General features: G+C 36.1%; 1 protein-coding gene across 1 annotated transcript in view; it reads right to left on the bottom strand.

Moving 5' to 3' along the window:
• Positions 1-295: 295 nt before the first annotated feature.
• HECTD2 (HECT domain E3 ubiquitin protein ligase 2) overlaps positions 296-16062 on the bottom strand; it is a 72601-nt gene continuing 56834 nt past the window's right edge. Inside the window, exons 15-21 of the mRNA XM_059395902.1 lie at positions 13101-13259; positions 9802-9876; positions 9079-9166; positions 8742-8848; positions 7330-7445; positions 6036-6179; positions 296-2914 (exon numbers count right to left, since the gene is read on the bottom strand). Coding sequence (XP_059251885.1) covers positions 2794-2914; positions 6036-6179; positions 7330-7445; positions 8742-8848; positions 9079-9166; positions 9802-9876; positions 13101-13259 — 810 coding nt within the window. The 3' untranslated portion in view covers positions 296-2793. The remainder of the gene's footprint in view (positions 2915-6035; positions 6180-7329; positions 7446-8741; positions 8849-9078; positions 9167-9801; positions 9877-13100; positions 13260-16062) is intronic.

Below are 16062 nucleotides of genomic sequence, written 5' to 3'. Positions count from 1 at the left end.
TACATTCTCATAAGCTCTTCGCTCTTTTCCTTAAGCATGGGAGATGTGGGCTAGGGGAAGAAGACTCAACTAATGGTTTTGGGGGGGAATACTTAAGATCTGAAGTTGGCCAAGGAAATGTCATACTTGGTTCCTTTCTGGGTGGCCTCCATGGTGTTATAATGTTCATTTGACAGAATGGTCTGTAACCATCCAGACACTGGATAGACATTATTTCACACTAAAAATAATGTGAAAGAAATTGGTTTTATTTGGTATCAATATCAACACATATCTTTTGAAGCTCTATATTTTCCTAAGCACTAGTGTAAGAGACAGTGTAATGAGAACAGTGTGCTTTTATAAAATATTTTAAACTTATGGTTTTAATTAATTGCCTCAGGTTAAAAAATTGAGCTGAAGCCTGACTGATTGTATAACTTTAATATTTGAAAAATTTTATCCAGAAATGAACTTAATACAATACAGATTTGTACAAAAAAGACAGACTGTTAAAAACTTTTGATCATACAGACAAAAATATGATTAAGCAAAGATTTAAAAGGGACAGGACATTTTGTAAATACTGATAAATACAGCACAATGCTTTAATTTACTGTTGCAGATATAAAAATCAAGAATTCCTTAAAGATTATATTAAAAAAAGCAACTACATGAATTTTCTAGCTATTTAAATTAAGGAAATAGAACAGTAGTGGTTTTTTTTTTTAAGAAAATGAGGTATTATTACACTGTAAACCAAAAACAACATAAATAAATAAAGGCAATTTGTAATTAAGTGATAAATGGTTACAAATTTCAACTTAATAACAACAGACAACAATAATTTTCTAGTTACTTATGGACTTTGTCATTTAAAAATTTGGCTTGCTTGTGTACTTATTTAAAAGTGACAGAGCTACCGATATACAAGCACATCATTAAACATGCAGACCAAGCCAACACAATTTTTCCGTCTCTACCAAATAAAAACTCTGTTTACATTTTATTTAAAACACTTAAATCTGATTTCTTATACATGATTCATTTGTGCTTATTAGTAAGTAGTAACCTACATTAAACATCTTACGCTCTAGTTCTAGCAGTGTAACAGAGAAGCAGTTTTACTTGCATATGGATTAAAAACAGAGCAAACAAAACCAACAGGCCTTTAACTCTCTTAGGCTTTTCTAAGATTTTTAAGAAGAAAAATCCTTTCCATGGTATACCTAGTGGAAAACCAGAGTCACTGTCATCACAAAGAGAACAGTAAGTTCAGTAATTCCTGTTCCTCGAGGATTTGGAATTGGCTCAAGCATTACAGGAGTACCAGCTGATCCATTCCTCCACCCTAAAGAATTCTGCTGGTTGGGTGTAGGAAGCATAGCAATAAGAAAACAGCGTAACTAAGAAAAAACTGGGGGACAGTATTATTTGCCTGTGAACCATATGCTGGTACTAAATGCTGGCTTTGTTATTATTGCAAATGTACCTCCAGAGTTTCTTGAAGGAAAGCTATCAGAATATAATAGAGAAGTCTTGATTTGGAAATATTTGTACCATGCCAATAAAACTGCTTCATTTGCTGTAAATAAAAAGAAAACCATTTACAGCCTGACTTAAAACGTGGTTTCTTTTTACGTGCTACTTGTTGAGAAACTCCAAAAAGAATACTTTTGAATTTACTACATTCAGAATCCAGTGAAATACAAACATTTTGGCCAAAATGCTGAACTTTATTTTGATACCAGGCTACATCATTTTGATACAGATGTTATTATTGTATTCACTTTTGTCAAATATCTTATCCTAGCCTTTCCCCAAAATTTGTGTTTCAGTACAACTGGTGTTCAAAAAATATTAGAAGTAAGCCTTGTACATCAATCAAAGTATATATAAAAACAGTTCTTTTCTTTTGTGCTTGTAATTGACTTAATTTATCAACAGTTAGTTAGATCTGATATCCCCTCTAATGTCCTGACCCTTAAGAAGAAATGATCATTATACAAATATTACAGAATACTCAAAGTAACTAGTTTACTGCCAATGTGCATGCAGACTAACATTACTTAAAAGAACGGAACCTCGAATCCAATTAGTCTGAAAATAGTTAACACTCTTGTACATTCATCTTTATTGATTTGTAAAAGCTGTATACACATCTAAAACCCTGAATTTATTTTGTAAAAATAAATCTTTTAGCAATAAATGGCACTATCAAAATCCCATTATTCTCAGGCTATTATGTAGTTATTTACATGCTTTTCAGCAACAGTTGAAAAGAATCTTATAGGACCAAAGCCAGTATATCAAAACAAAAACAAAAACAAAAACAAAAACCCTGTAAACTGCATTTATACTGTTGTCGTTTACCTCTATATGAAAATATGGCTACATGCCTCACGTGAACGAGAACAGAGCTGTGTGCTTTGCCACTGTGAGCCAGCAGCACAGTCTGCCATGGGGCCCCGCTGGGCTCCACTACACGGTAGGGCATTCCTCACTGGGCTTTGCTTTCCCAGTGGAACACCTGTGCAGAACGACCTATGGAGAATCATAAAGTGCTATAAAAAAGAGGGCCTAGACCCACACCTGTCTCTGCCATCTGGTCTTTTCTTCACTCAAGCAATTTCTGTGTTTTTAGAAAATCATGCCTCCCCCACTAAACATATTTTATATTTGATTTTTAAAAAATCAGTATCTTTAAGTTGGTGAGCTTTGTCAAGGTGTTGTGAGACAGAGACATGAAAAGGTTAAAGGCACAATAAGAGGGAAGTGAATGCTACATATAAAATATATTTCAAGTCTTCTAGGTTACTCAAGTCCAAAACCTTCTGAATTTGAAATTCCAATGATCAATTTCTGTTTTAGGTCCTTTTTGCTCTTGTAGGGAGGAAGGCAAAGTTGATTGAAGCAGGTGTGGGCCACAGGCAACCTAGGGAAAAAATTTTTTTTTAGAGATACTAAGTCTCAAAATGCATACAGTTTAAGCGCTAAGCTACTGTCAAACACGGCCAAGTCAAACCTAGCTTGCTATTGCCAAGAGGTGGCTCATGAATTCATGAATTCTCACTGAACAGATACTTACAGAGTTCTTGCTATGTTTCGGCACCGTTGTTCTAGACACAGGGGTGGGTTTACCCTGTGCTCATGCGAACCTTGCATCCTAGAGGCGTTACTGTTGGAGGCAGATCTGAATTTGAATGCTGTCCCTGACTTACTGGCCATGGGATCTTGTCCGAGTGGCTTCATGACTCCGTATCTCAGTCCTTGTTACCACGGCAGGCTCAACTATCCAAGTGGGTTGTTCAGTAGAAGATTTAAAGAGCTATGTGCATAAAATGGCCAGCAGAATGGTGGATAATACAACTGCTATAATTATTTCAGTCTTGACTGTCCAAAAATAATAAAAAAGGACATTACTGGATACCTGACGCCCATGCTTTCAGGGCCGCCACCCTCAGGCAAATGCGGCCTTCGTCCTCCAGATCTTCTGGACCAGCCCTGGTCTTGGCCCTGATGACACTGTTTATCTTCACTCTAGACCACTACCCTTTCCCTAGGCCCCTCCTTCAGACTTTATGAACTTCACAGCATCAGAAGGGCCATCAGAGAAGTTAGTGAAAAAGAAAACAGGAAATGTGCCAGGGAAAAGGAGAACATTTTTAAAAGAAAAAAGAAGTTTGTAGGATTAAAAGACTTAAAACTGTCATAATCAGTTTGCATTTATTGTTTGGTCTACAACAAGTGTTTTTATATGCAGTGTTTCATGTAAGCCTCAAAGCAACCTAAAAAGTACTTTTTGTTATCCTCATTTTACTGATAAGGGAAACTAAACATGGGAACATACAGGTTAAGTAATCTGTTCAACACTACGGAGCTGGTAAAGTTGTAGACCTTTGATAATCAAACCCAGATCAGTCAGACCTCACATCAATACTGTTACCATGTAAAAATTTAACATTCTTATTTAACAAAAATCTAGTGGATCTACAATGGTGATGTACATATCTTTGATGGACAACTATATTTCATCTATGTGAATGTCCTACTGCAAATCCTAGAGTTGTGGAAGATTCATGACTAAACCATGGATGCTTACAAAAATACTCTCTGAAATAACAATAGGAAAAGTTTAGATGTGATATCACTTTTATATTAAACTACATTACTCACATTACTCTATTTATTTACTTATTTTTAAGGTAGGCTCCTTGTTGGGTGAGGTAAGCTCCACAGCCCAATGTGGGGGTTGAAATCATGACACTGAGATCAAGACCTGAGCCAAAATCAAGGAGCATTTAACTGACTGAGGCACTCAGGCATTCCCCCAGGTTACTCTTCTTAAATTGACAAAATTTTTGTTACTCAATATCCTGAAAAATTAATTTCTGTTATATAAATAAGTCTATAACCCTTAAAAAACTTCTTTTTAAAAAATATTTTATCTATCTATTTGAGAGAGAGAGTGCAAGTGAGAGAACACAAGCAGAAGGAGCAGCAGAGGCAGAGGAAGAAGCAGACTCCCCGCTGAGCAGGGAGCCTGATGCAGGGCTCGATTCCAGGACCCTGGGATCATTACCTGAGCTGAAGGCAGCCGCTTAACTGACTGAGCCACCCAGGCACCCCCCAAAAAAGCTTCTTTTGAATTTTTTTCATTTTTGGTCTTTAATTATAAATCTTATTTAGACATTTCTTAATGTATGTGTGTGTGTGAATATATATATAATATATATGTATGTATATAAATATTTGTTTTGTATTTTAATATAATGTTGATGTTGAAATATTCATTCAAGAAACATTAATTGAACACCTAGTATGTGTGTGGCTATTTGAAAAATATAAAGATGTATTAGGCATGACCTCTGCCTTGAGGGGCTAAATGACTAAGATAAAGGTACAAGATGCTAAGTGACATATGATTTCTATAAAATATTTGAGGAGTACATCAAAGGAACAATGATTTTTTACTTTACCGAGGAAGTTGATGTGAAAATGGATCTTTAAGGAGGGGAATAACTTTCTTGGGTAGAGAGACCCCAACTGAATATCATATATTAAGAGAACCACTTTAAAGTATGAAAAAAGGAAAGGACAAATGTGTTGAAGGAGTAGAAAAATAGCCTGCTAACTAAAGCCTGGGACAAGAAAGGGAAACTGCTATGTAATCTTGGGGAGAAAACTATAAAGCTTTATCAGACAGGCTCTAGATTCTAGAGCCTCCACTGAAGGAGAACAGTAAAGCTATTATGGCCCAAGGAAATACCATGAACAAAGCAGTGTTAAGGAAAATGAATTTAATAGATAAAAGAATTTAAAAAGGAAGAATCTGAGCAAGTAGACCAGGAAGAAGGCTATTTCAAAAAGCGAGGAAGGAGACAAAAAACAACTCCAGCAGGGTGGTGGCCATGGAAAAGGAAAGGGCCGAGTCCAGGTCTAAAATGAAAGGAAGAGCTGATAAAGCTCAGGGAGTAAATTGGGTGGGAGAAAAAAATGATTCGAATAAAAGCAGCGTCTACTCAAATCAGCTTTAAAAATTATAAGATGTTTGGGAAAACAAGTAGATCAGTGTTAACCCATCAATAATATTAGAAAGCAAAGCCATCATTATTACTTTCATATGCAAAGTGTACTAGATTTAAAAAAGAAGGACTACTATTAGAGGATTTCTTGTACTAATCGTAATTCAAGCCAAAAAACTCACCTTAATATTTTTAATAAAAAACACCTTTAAATAAAAATGACATTATACAATGTACTACTAAAAGCCAGCTAGATTCTAAAAGAGACTACAAAAGCAGTCGACTTAGCAAAGTAAAAAGTTGATAGAATTATTACTATTGGTAAGTCTCAAAAATGAACAGAGAACTTTAATACATATACTTTCTACTCTCTCATTTCAAGGTTGTATTTACTCCCAAGATATTTTTGCTACAAAAATTACTTCTGATCTAAAGAATCCTCTAATCTCAAACAAATATGTTGTTGTTGTTGTTGTTATTATTAGCAAAGATTGCAGATTAAAAAAATAAAATTACAATCTGGAAATTTACCAGTTAGTGGAAGTTTCATTCTTTGAGATTTTAAAGTTCAAGTCAGCCATTCCTCCTACAGGTACTCTGTCACTTCCTGTAGTAAAATGTAGCAACTTCTTTTGAAGATCAAGAGGAAATCCAAGCACAACATCCCAGAAATATCTAGAGAACACCAAAGGAAATTTATATAAAATGTCTTGTCAAAAATTCTGCAGATCATAATAAAGTAACATAAAGTAAGCTCTAAGGAATAAAACTCCCTTAAACATACGCAATAGCCCTTAATGTGAAGTTAAGGAATGGCAAGCTTCTATATATGAATCAGATTCTTGACTAACATTATTATGAAAGCAACCTATTTTTTTTTAACATCTTAATTTTATTTTTTTTAGTATTCCAAGGTTCATTGTTTATGCACTACACCCAGTGCTCCATGCAATCCATGCCCTCCTTAATACCCACCACCAGGCTCACCCACCACCCCACAACCCTCCCTTCCCAAACCCTCAGTTTGTTTCTCAGAGTCCATAGTCAGTGACCTATTTTTTTTAAAGTAGGCTCAGTGCCCAGTGTGGAGCCCAGTGCCATGCTTGAGCTCACCACCCTGAGATCAGGACCCGAGCTGAGAGGAAGAGTCAGATGCTTAACCAACTGAGCCACCTAGGCACTCCAAAGGTAACATCTTTATAGAATTAACCAACTGAGCCACCTAGGCACTCCAAAGGTAACATCTTTATAGAATTATAAAAGTAGTTAAACAGTAGATGATATAAAAGCCATTTTTCTCCTATATAATTTACAAGTTTTATTTTTATTTTTTTCAGCACAGTGCCAGTAAAATGCTATTTGTAAGTAGAGCATCCCCAAATTCTAGAACCGAAGTCATTTTTTAAAAAAGCAAAATCTTGGGGCACCTGGGTAGCTCAGTAGGGTAAGTCTGACTCTTAAATTCAGTGCAGGTCATGATCTCAGGGTTATGAGATCAAGCCTCATGTTGGGCTCTGCACTGGGTGTGGAGCCTGCTTAAGATTCTCTCTTTCCCTCTCTCCGTCCCTGCCCCACCCCAGCTCCTGCCATCTCTTTCTAAAAATAGATTTAAAAAAAATCTCTATACTTTTGTAGAGACTTATTTATATCATTTTCTCCCAAGGGGATTGCCAAGTGCTTTCTCATATTTAATATTCTCATGTTACTTTCTAAAGATAAAATAAGACAGGGTGGGACTACGATATTTCAGCTAACTTATACAAACAGGCCCCACTCTCTCATTCCCCCTCCGGCAATCTCGGTCTCAGCAGCGGGATGTGCTGACCTTATCGTTAGGTCTGTTTTTGCGTAGCCATCGTACTGAGTACTTCTCTGCAGAGCGTGCATGTCCAGTTCCGGACTTCCACAGACCAGAATTTCAACTTCTTCTGGGCGAAGCAGCTGCCAAGAATTATTTTCCAAAAATAATAATATAAAGTGATTAAATAAATGAAAGTGAACTGTCTTCACTGAATCGAATGATAAGACACATGACTTCTTTATAGTAAATCGTCATTTTTATTAAGGAAAAAAAATCTCCATTTTAGTTTTCTACTGAGGTTAAGATATTTTTGCTTCTGAAAGTTTATAAATCTTGTCAAACTATTAGGCTCTCCCTTTTGCAAACAGTAATTAGCAGTTTGCCAGAAAAATAAGCAGATGACTAAGCATGAATTCAAATGAGAACTCTTCCCTGCCCCCGCCCCCCCCCCCCCCCCCCCCCCCCCCCCCCCCCCCCCCCCAAGCCTGCTTGAAACTCTCAGCTATTCCAGCCTCCTTCCAGTATCCCACACGCCTCCTAGGTGCACTGCAAAGTCTGGGTACTTGGTTATAGTCCTCCTGGTGTAGTTCACTGGGTTTTTCACCTACGTAAGTTGTCTCTCACCTAAAGAGATTAAAACTTAAGAGCAGAGACCACGCTGTGCCATTTCATTTTTATTTTCCCTCCTCCACCCCCACAACTAAAGAAACTAATTAGAGCTCAATAAAGTGCTCCTTTTTCAGCAATGCTTTTAACAACAAATAAGGGACAAAGGTTACCTTAAAACCAGCTCTCTCCTGTAATAGTATCTCAAATGGAAGACCTTACTCCAAACGCTCATACTAAAACTGAGGGGGAGATACACGTGGCCTGACAGAGCGCCCCCTGCAGAACTGGTGCAGAGAGCAGGGCTTCATTAGAAGACTTTGCCTGAGTTTTCTCTGACACAGTGTTCTGAATGGCAGATGACCCACCTTCACATGGCTAAGGCATGTCCAACCAACCAGCGTGCATCATGACTCTGAGGACAAACTACTTCCTACGGGCAAAAGGTAACTCAGAGTTGCAGCAGGAAGCAGTTATAGATACGTTCCTTAGTCAGAAGTTGTGGCTTCGGCCAGGCAGTTTACGTATAACTCTGTTTTCTGTGCTTTGTTCCTTGAGCCTATGGGGATCTCGTCATCTAACCTTAAGGAAAATTCTTAAAACCCCAAAAGACATAGTATAAGACAGAGCCCAAAGAAGGGAAAAGGGAGTTGACTGGTCTTTTCTCCCATTAGAGAATTAAGGCCGAAGGAGAAAACTATTTTTTATTTCTAGCTCTACCTTCAAAAAGTAAAAAAACTTCTATTTTAGAAGCTTATCTATTTCAGGACTTATTTGTCCTGAAAGTATTACAAAATCTAACCAAAAGCACAATTTAGTTTTAAACTCACCATCAGGGCATTTGAAGCACACACACTATGAAATCCATAATAAAAGGCAGCAAACTGCTTATAGATGGATTTGTTGAGAAGAAAGTCAATATAAAGCTGCACATATTCTGGAAGGCAATTTTACATCCATTAGATAGTAAAAGTAAATGGTAAACATTCAGGCATTTCAACTAAGAAATGCTGTCTCCTCATTGAGGAGGGTATGTGCTTTGGTGAGTGCTGTGAAGTGTGTAAACCTGGCGATTCACAGACCTGTACCCCTGGGGATAAAAATATATGTTTATAAAAAATAAAAAATTTAAATAAATAAATTAAAAAAGAAATGCTGTCTCCTTACCTTTCCTATTTTGATTGGTAACTGGAATTTTATCACCACCTGGCTTTAAATTGTAGGATTTAATGATTCCAAATTCTTCTTGAAAAACCTGTTGGGATATTCCAACACAACATATTTATTGGTATGGTTAATATAATAATAGGCTTCAACGAACAGGTTTGTATAAATTTAAGAACAGGTCCCCCCCACCAATCTACAAACTACGGGGACTTAACCCTCTCTGTTGAGCACAGTTGAATACCTTACTTCTGTTCGTCAACTTGTATGGCCATTTAGGTAATACTCAGGACTTAGGAGCTGTGTGGATTACTCTGACTTCCATTTCCCAATTACTGTTAGGGGAGAGGAAATGAGACCATTTTGGTCTGATCCACTAGTTTCTGCTCCTAACTTACGCTGAAGCTACAAGAGAGGCTTATTTTTAGAAGCTGAAAAGCTCCGAGGAAGTAGCTGAGCCAAGGGCATATGACAGGTGCCTAGCAGAGTACCTGCACCCTGGGGAGCTTCTTTAGGCATTTTCCTTCACTGGTCATCTACATGGGTCTGCTGTACTCTCTGTGCTTTATCAGGTTAAGAGCCCTTATGATAAGGGAAGGTGTGTGTTAATCACAAACCACAGATTAATCCTTGTTCATCTGTTCTAATGATAGGTGTTGAATAACAAATGGCATTTTCACATATGAAATACATGGTTAACAGAAAGTTATTTGCCCTGAACAGTACCTGGAACGTTGAGAAGAAATCTTCTTCAACATTGCCTTCATAGGATAGGAGTTCACTTAACCCATGGGCCAACTCCTGTGAAAAGATATACATTACCTGTGTTTTTAATCCAATATTACTACCTAAAATAGTTGAGCAGATCTACCATAGTGAACTCACATGTGAAATAGAGTAGATACGCTCTTTCAGATTTTGAACTAAAGATAATATTTGGGATATATTTTTCCAGGGCACAAAATGTTTGTTAATGATTTCTACCATGTGAAAGGCTTGAAAAACTCACTGGGAAAAGTCATGTAAGAGGAAAACATCCAGTTCAAATGAGAGAGGCATAACTCTGGGATCTGTTCTGATGCAGCAAGAGAAGAGCACAGTCTCCATCATAATTCACTGCCATCAGCAACATTATTATTTATGAATTCGTAGTATTTATCAACGTACATTCTTCAAAAATCTGTTGTCTTAGGATTCATCTTTTAAGTATAAAAACACACAGTTCATACATGTTAAGTGGTTTCTACATTTAAGTTACAGTGCCCATCTCTCTCCCCCAAAAGTTGGGAACAGTGGAAGAAGTATTTTCCTATAACTCATGTTATCCATGAACAAAGATTTACAAACAGAAAAATTGACCCAATATTTAAAAATATTTTTCAGGTTTTATGAAAAAAATTAAAGTTTTTAGTTATTTTAAATTAGTAGAGGAAAAGGTAAACAGCATAAAATGTTATATACTTATATACTTAAAAACATAATACATTTTTCATTCTGTTAAAACCAGAAATCTTTATATAAATCTAGGCTGGCACAGTTGGCATAATGCTTCAATTATTAATAAAAATCATGAGTGCTGAAAATTATAATTGGGAGTTTGCAGTTTTTAAGAATGCCACAGACTAGCAGGTGAACCCAGGGGAACAGATTTACCATCATCTTTCACAGATGAAATTTTTAAAGACAAAATACAAAGTCAATAGGTTATGAAGTTATATATTTAGATCTGTTTTTATTTGGGACTATAGGCCCTTTATTTCCAGACTTTGTATTTTCAAGCCCCTATTTTTGTTGAGTTTTTTTTGTTTGTTTGTTTACCTATACTGTCAATCTTAGACTCTTAACTATAATATGTTAGTTCTAAAATACTATTAATCATCCGTATAAACTTTTTATCATTTTGTAAACCTGTAACTGAATAAAGAGTGTGTGAATATATGAATACAGTTTTTGCACAGCATTTGAGTTCTCTGCCTGGTCTTATTTAATACAATATATCTGGGAGTGATAGTCGCTGCTTCAAGGATATGCTCGAGGCTCCTCTGTTCTCATCTAAAACCCTGAAGTGTAATTTTCACAAAGCTGTGGTTGGGAAGATTTCTTATTGTTGCCACAGAACAATCCCACTGGTTTGTCTAAGGAAACAGTGGAATATTACTGCATTTATTAGCATCACAATATAGGAATCTTGATTTATTACTAAAGGGCCAACATAAGAAAATGAAATTAACACAGTGAAATCTTCAGCTCCATAATATAAAACAATATTTCAGTGTAGTCATTCATAAAATACCCATTATTAACTAAAAAAAAAAAAAAAAAAAAGCTGGCTCTAAATGAGCCAAATTTGAATAGTTTTAATCATAAAATTAGGCATTTTATTGGCAAAAACCGGTAATAAAATTAGAAAATTGGTAAAAATTTTGACAGAAATTTAATATATGCAATTAAAAAATTACAAAAATCTAAAATGAGATGGTAACTCAGATACTAGTGTATTCCTTACATTTTACATGTAAGAAAAGTAAGTGAATAATCCAGAGTCATAGCTAGGATGTTGCAGATATAAGACTACAGAAAAGAGAACTTTGTTTTTTGTGGTTTTTAAAAAGATTTTATTTATTTATTTATTTATTCATTTGAGATAGAGAGTGAGAGCATGAGCTGGGGGCAGTGAGAAAGGGAGAAGCAGTTTCCCCACTGAGAAGGGAGCCTGACTGCAGGGCAATTCCAGGATCCTGGGATTGTGACCTGATCGATGCTTAACAGACTGAGCCACCCCGGCGCCCTGAACTTTCAGTTTCTTAATCAGAGCCTGCTCTGTTAACTTGTGCACTCTCATATCATACTATTTTTTTAAACTATTAAGTCATTTTTGATTTGTTTTGTTTTTTTGAGAGTGTGTATGCTCCAGCAGCAGGGGGTGGGAGTAGGGGGAGTGGGGTAGGGGTGGTGGTGCAGGCAGAGGGAGAGAGAGAATCTTAAGCTGGTTCCACACCCAGCACAGAGCCACTTGGGGCTTAATCTCATCACCCTGAGATCACCTGAGCCAAAATTAAGGGCCAGATGCCCAACTGACTGAGCCACCCAGGCACCCCACTATTAAGTCTTAAAAAATGTAGATTTATGCCCTTAATTGAAGATATCCTAAACCAACTTCCAAAATGTGTCTGATATCAAACCTCTGGGGAGTATGAAGAAGAGTTTCCTAACCAAATATTTTCTGGAGAGATTTCTCAACTCAACAGGAAGTCACCAACCCTACACCAAACTCACTGGATCATTAAAACACAGGGATATTTAGGTAGGAATACTTAGCAAAAGAGATTCTCCCCATCTAGGCTATTTGCTAAAGATATCACCGAGAATTTCTGCTGACCAACAGTACCAAACTGAGCTGTAAAAAACATTATTTTAGGGGACTGTCAGGAGAATATGTATAGAATCCACTCCTCTACTAAATTTTAATCTTTGATTATATTTGATGATGAGAAATCTAATTTCTGAGGAGAAGAATGTTATAAGAGACAGTACCACGAAATTCATTTGTTGCATTTATTTTAGAGATTTTTTTGCAGATACTGTTACTGATACTGCATAGTATCATCTTAATAAGAATCCACAGATGTAATCAATTACTAAGGGCTTTATTATCTCATTTAATTGCCCCATATATAAGTTTTGCTATCCCATTGATCACATAAGGAAACTTGAGCTCAAAAAGATTAAATAACTTAGCCAAGTTCACAGAGCTAGTAAATGGCGGCCTGGATTCTAATCTGTTTCTCTCTCCTTCAAAGTCTGTTCTGCTGTGCTGTAAGAGCTTAGGAGGGCAGCAAAGTGGGTGATATCTCTCTGTGAGGAAGAAGAAAACTAGATGAAAAAGGTGATGGGTTACATAGATAGAGAGAAACTCTACTTAAAAATAAGAACAGCATTAGATGGAGAAAGACTTCAGGTGGAAGAGAGATGATTTATCATTAAGGAGTAAGCATTAAGGAATAAGCTAATAACGTTATACTTACAGGCATAATTTGACACAAGTCGTCAGTGGTCACACTGCAGATGCCTACTGGTATATTTTGATCACTAGGAATGATGGGAGGGCTCAATAATTTCTTGTAACAGCAGGGGGGGAAACGAATATCCAAGGTAATGCTGTTATAAACAGCTAGTCCCATAAGCTATGCATACTGAATGTTAAGCATTAACATAAAATCCATGACAACAAATGAGTTTTGAATTATGCATCAGTCTATTTCTTGCATACTTCTTTCAGATCTAACACAGACTTGAATTAATCCCACATACTTCCTTTTATCTTCCCTTTATTTTACACAATGTAATTCCTTGATTACCAAGTCATGTGAAAAGGGGGGGGGGGTGGTTGATAGTATTTGATGATTTCTCCAGAAAAATTTATCTAAGATCACAGCAGACAGCAATTTCAAACATTTCATAAATTATGTGACATACAAGAAAACATTTTCTAAATTTATTCTAAGTTTAAATGATGATGGTGATTTTGTAAGTAGTAGAAGCAATTTATTCAGAACTCAATGCAGAACACACTTCTAATTTCGGTGATCATTTTAACTATTTTAAAACTAAATACAGACTATATAAAGAGAGCTGAATTGAATAAACATACGGACACGGACACACACACACACACACACATGCTATTGATAGGCTAACATGACAATTGCTCTCTTACGGAAATACTTGGAAGGCCTTTATTACTTGGAGTGTACACAAAGTGTTCAGGTTAAAAGCTACAGATGTTGTCTATATAAACCCTGCCCAGTTATATTTTATTTATTAGTTTTATGGTAGAATGTAAGTCATCCATTTGCTGAAAGAGGGGTTTTAAATGTTTTATTTCAGCTGTGAAATAAAGATTATTATATCAAATTACTAAGAAAGTCATTAAGTTTATAGGCTCAAAAGGAAATCTAAACATATGGGCTGGATAAATTACTGAAAATTATTTTAAAAAATTGGAAGATAATGAGTATTTCAATTTGCCAAGGCAGAATGAAAGTTAATAGTAACTTAAGGAATAAACAGATATATTATTTTATAGGTAACTATATCAACAGAAACTGAATAGTGTATTCAAGGGAAAGATACTGAAAAGGAGATCTAATATGCTTCCATACTTGTGATAATAGCTACAATGACAGTGACCATAATACTATGATGGTTACCATTTATGATTATCTCCCACAGTGACAAGTTCTAAGCATTTTTCATTAAAAATTTTTAAAAAATTATAACTCTAAAGGCAGGTCTTTTGCGGATGATTTGCCACAGGGTAGCTTTATATGCAGACTACAAGGTTTCATTTCACACTAAGTCAGTCCGTGCTGGCTGAAGCAAGGACGAGATGGAGGATGGGGCAATCCTGCTGGACCACTGAGGCATCGGGTGGTACAAACAGGGTAGATTTTGAAAACCTTCTTTCAATCCCCCTTTTGGTAAAAGCTCTTCTAGTTTAAAAAAAAAAAAAAGTTATATTATGGCTCTTCATGCAATCTTTAAAACATTTTATAATTATTATTACAGGTTTCACCATAACATTTCCTGTAAACTCCAAAGTCTTACTATATTTAAAACTGAAGTATTAGGAATGCAATGTTGGCAGAACTACTAGACCAACAAATCTTTGGTCCTGAAACTGAAAGTGAATATATATACAGAACTAACTATATTTTCTCAATAGAGAATGCACATTCTCAATTTTTATTTCTCACTTTTGACAGATCTATCACCTACTTACATGATCATAATCCATTACCAAATCCTATTTTTCCTGTGAATTATCATGATTTTTCAGTATCAATCTCACTTTCTATAGTTTTTTTTGTGAGTGTGCATGTGAGATAAATACATATAATAATGAGATAGTAGTTATAATCAGTTAATTTTAAATTTAATTAATTAACTTGAAATATGCAGCATGTGTAAATATGCTGAATGTGCTCGCTTTTTTGGGTAATCCTTTTTTTTTTTTTTTTTTTTTTAGTATATGTGCTGCCGAAGCGAGCACTTGGGTAATCCTTGAATAGGAACTAATGACTACCACAAAGGAGGCTAATTAGTAAACTTATGATTTTATGGATAACAATATTCTAAAAATGCGATTTAAGCTAAGTAAGATTTAATACTGCATTATAAATATTAAAAAGTCAAAATAATCATCCAAATCTAAGCTGTGATAAGAATGTAAAGTATGACAAACATGTATCAGGGAATTCAAAAAGCTTAAAGGGTAGTGAGAAGTATTGGTGACTCAGGCCTTCAATGAAACTGAAACATTCAACAAATGATTCCTGTAGATAACACTGTAAAAACAGACGTTTCAGAATTGAGGAGCACTCCATATTATGGAACTTGGTGCTTTGGACCTTTGGACATGACGACATATGTATAATTTCAAATTAGGTTTACCATCTTAAAGTGCTGTTTTCTCCCTGCTAACCTTTCTTCTATCCACTTTCTCAATTTTACTATATCTTCCTCAGGATTTATTCCAACAAATGCAGCTGAACATTCCAAGCCCTCTCTAAGATCACTCCTGATTCCTCTGCTGAAGATGTCCTCTGTAACTCCCAGGATGCCCTCTGTTTCAATCAAGGGGCCTGCACACTCCTTTGTACCACGTCCAGGACAATGCAGCCTGGTTTCTTTCTTTCTTTTTTTTTTTTTTTAAAGATTTTATTTATTTACTGAGAGAGAGATAGTGAGAGAGAGCAAGAATGAGGAGAAGGTCAGAGAGAGAAGCAGACTCCCCATGGAGCTGGGAGTCCGATGCGGGACTCGATCCCGGGACTCCAGGATCATGACCTGAGCCGAAGGCAGTCGTCTAACCAACTGAGCCACCCAGGCGTCCCTGCAGCCTGGTTTCTAACCATTCTCCCAGTCTGTGTCCTACTCTCTCTAGCCTTGTGCTAATCAGATAGAATGGTTCCATTTTTAAACCTC

Source organism: Mustela nigripes, chromosome 4, assembly GCF_022355385.1.
Source record: "Mustela nigripes isolate SB6536 chromosome 4, MUSNIG.SB6536, whole genome shotgun sequence".
Taxonomy (NCBI): domain Eukaryota; kingdom Metazoa; phylum Chordata; class Mammalia; order Carnivora; family Mustelidae; genus Mustela; species Mustela nigripes.
This window is presented reverse-complemented; position numbering and strand designations above follow the sequence as displayed.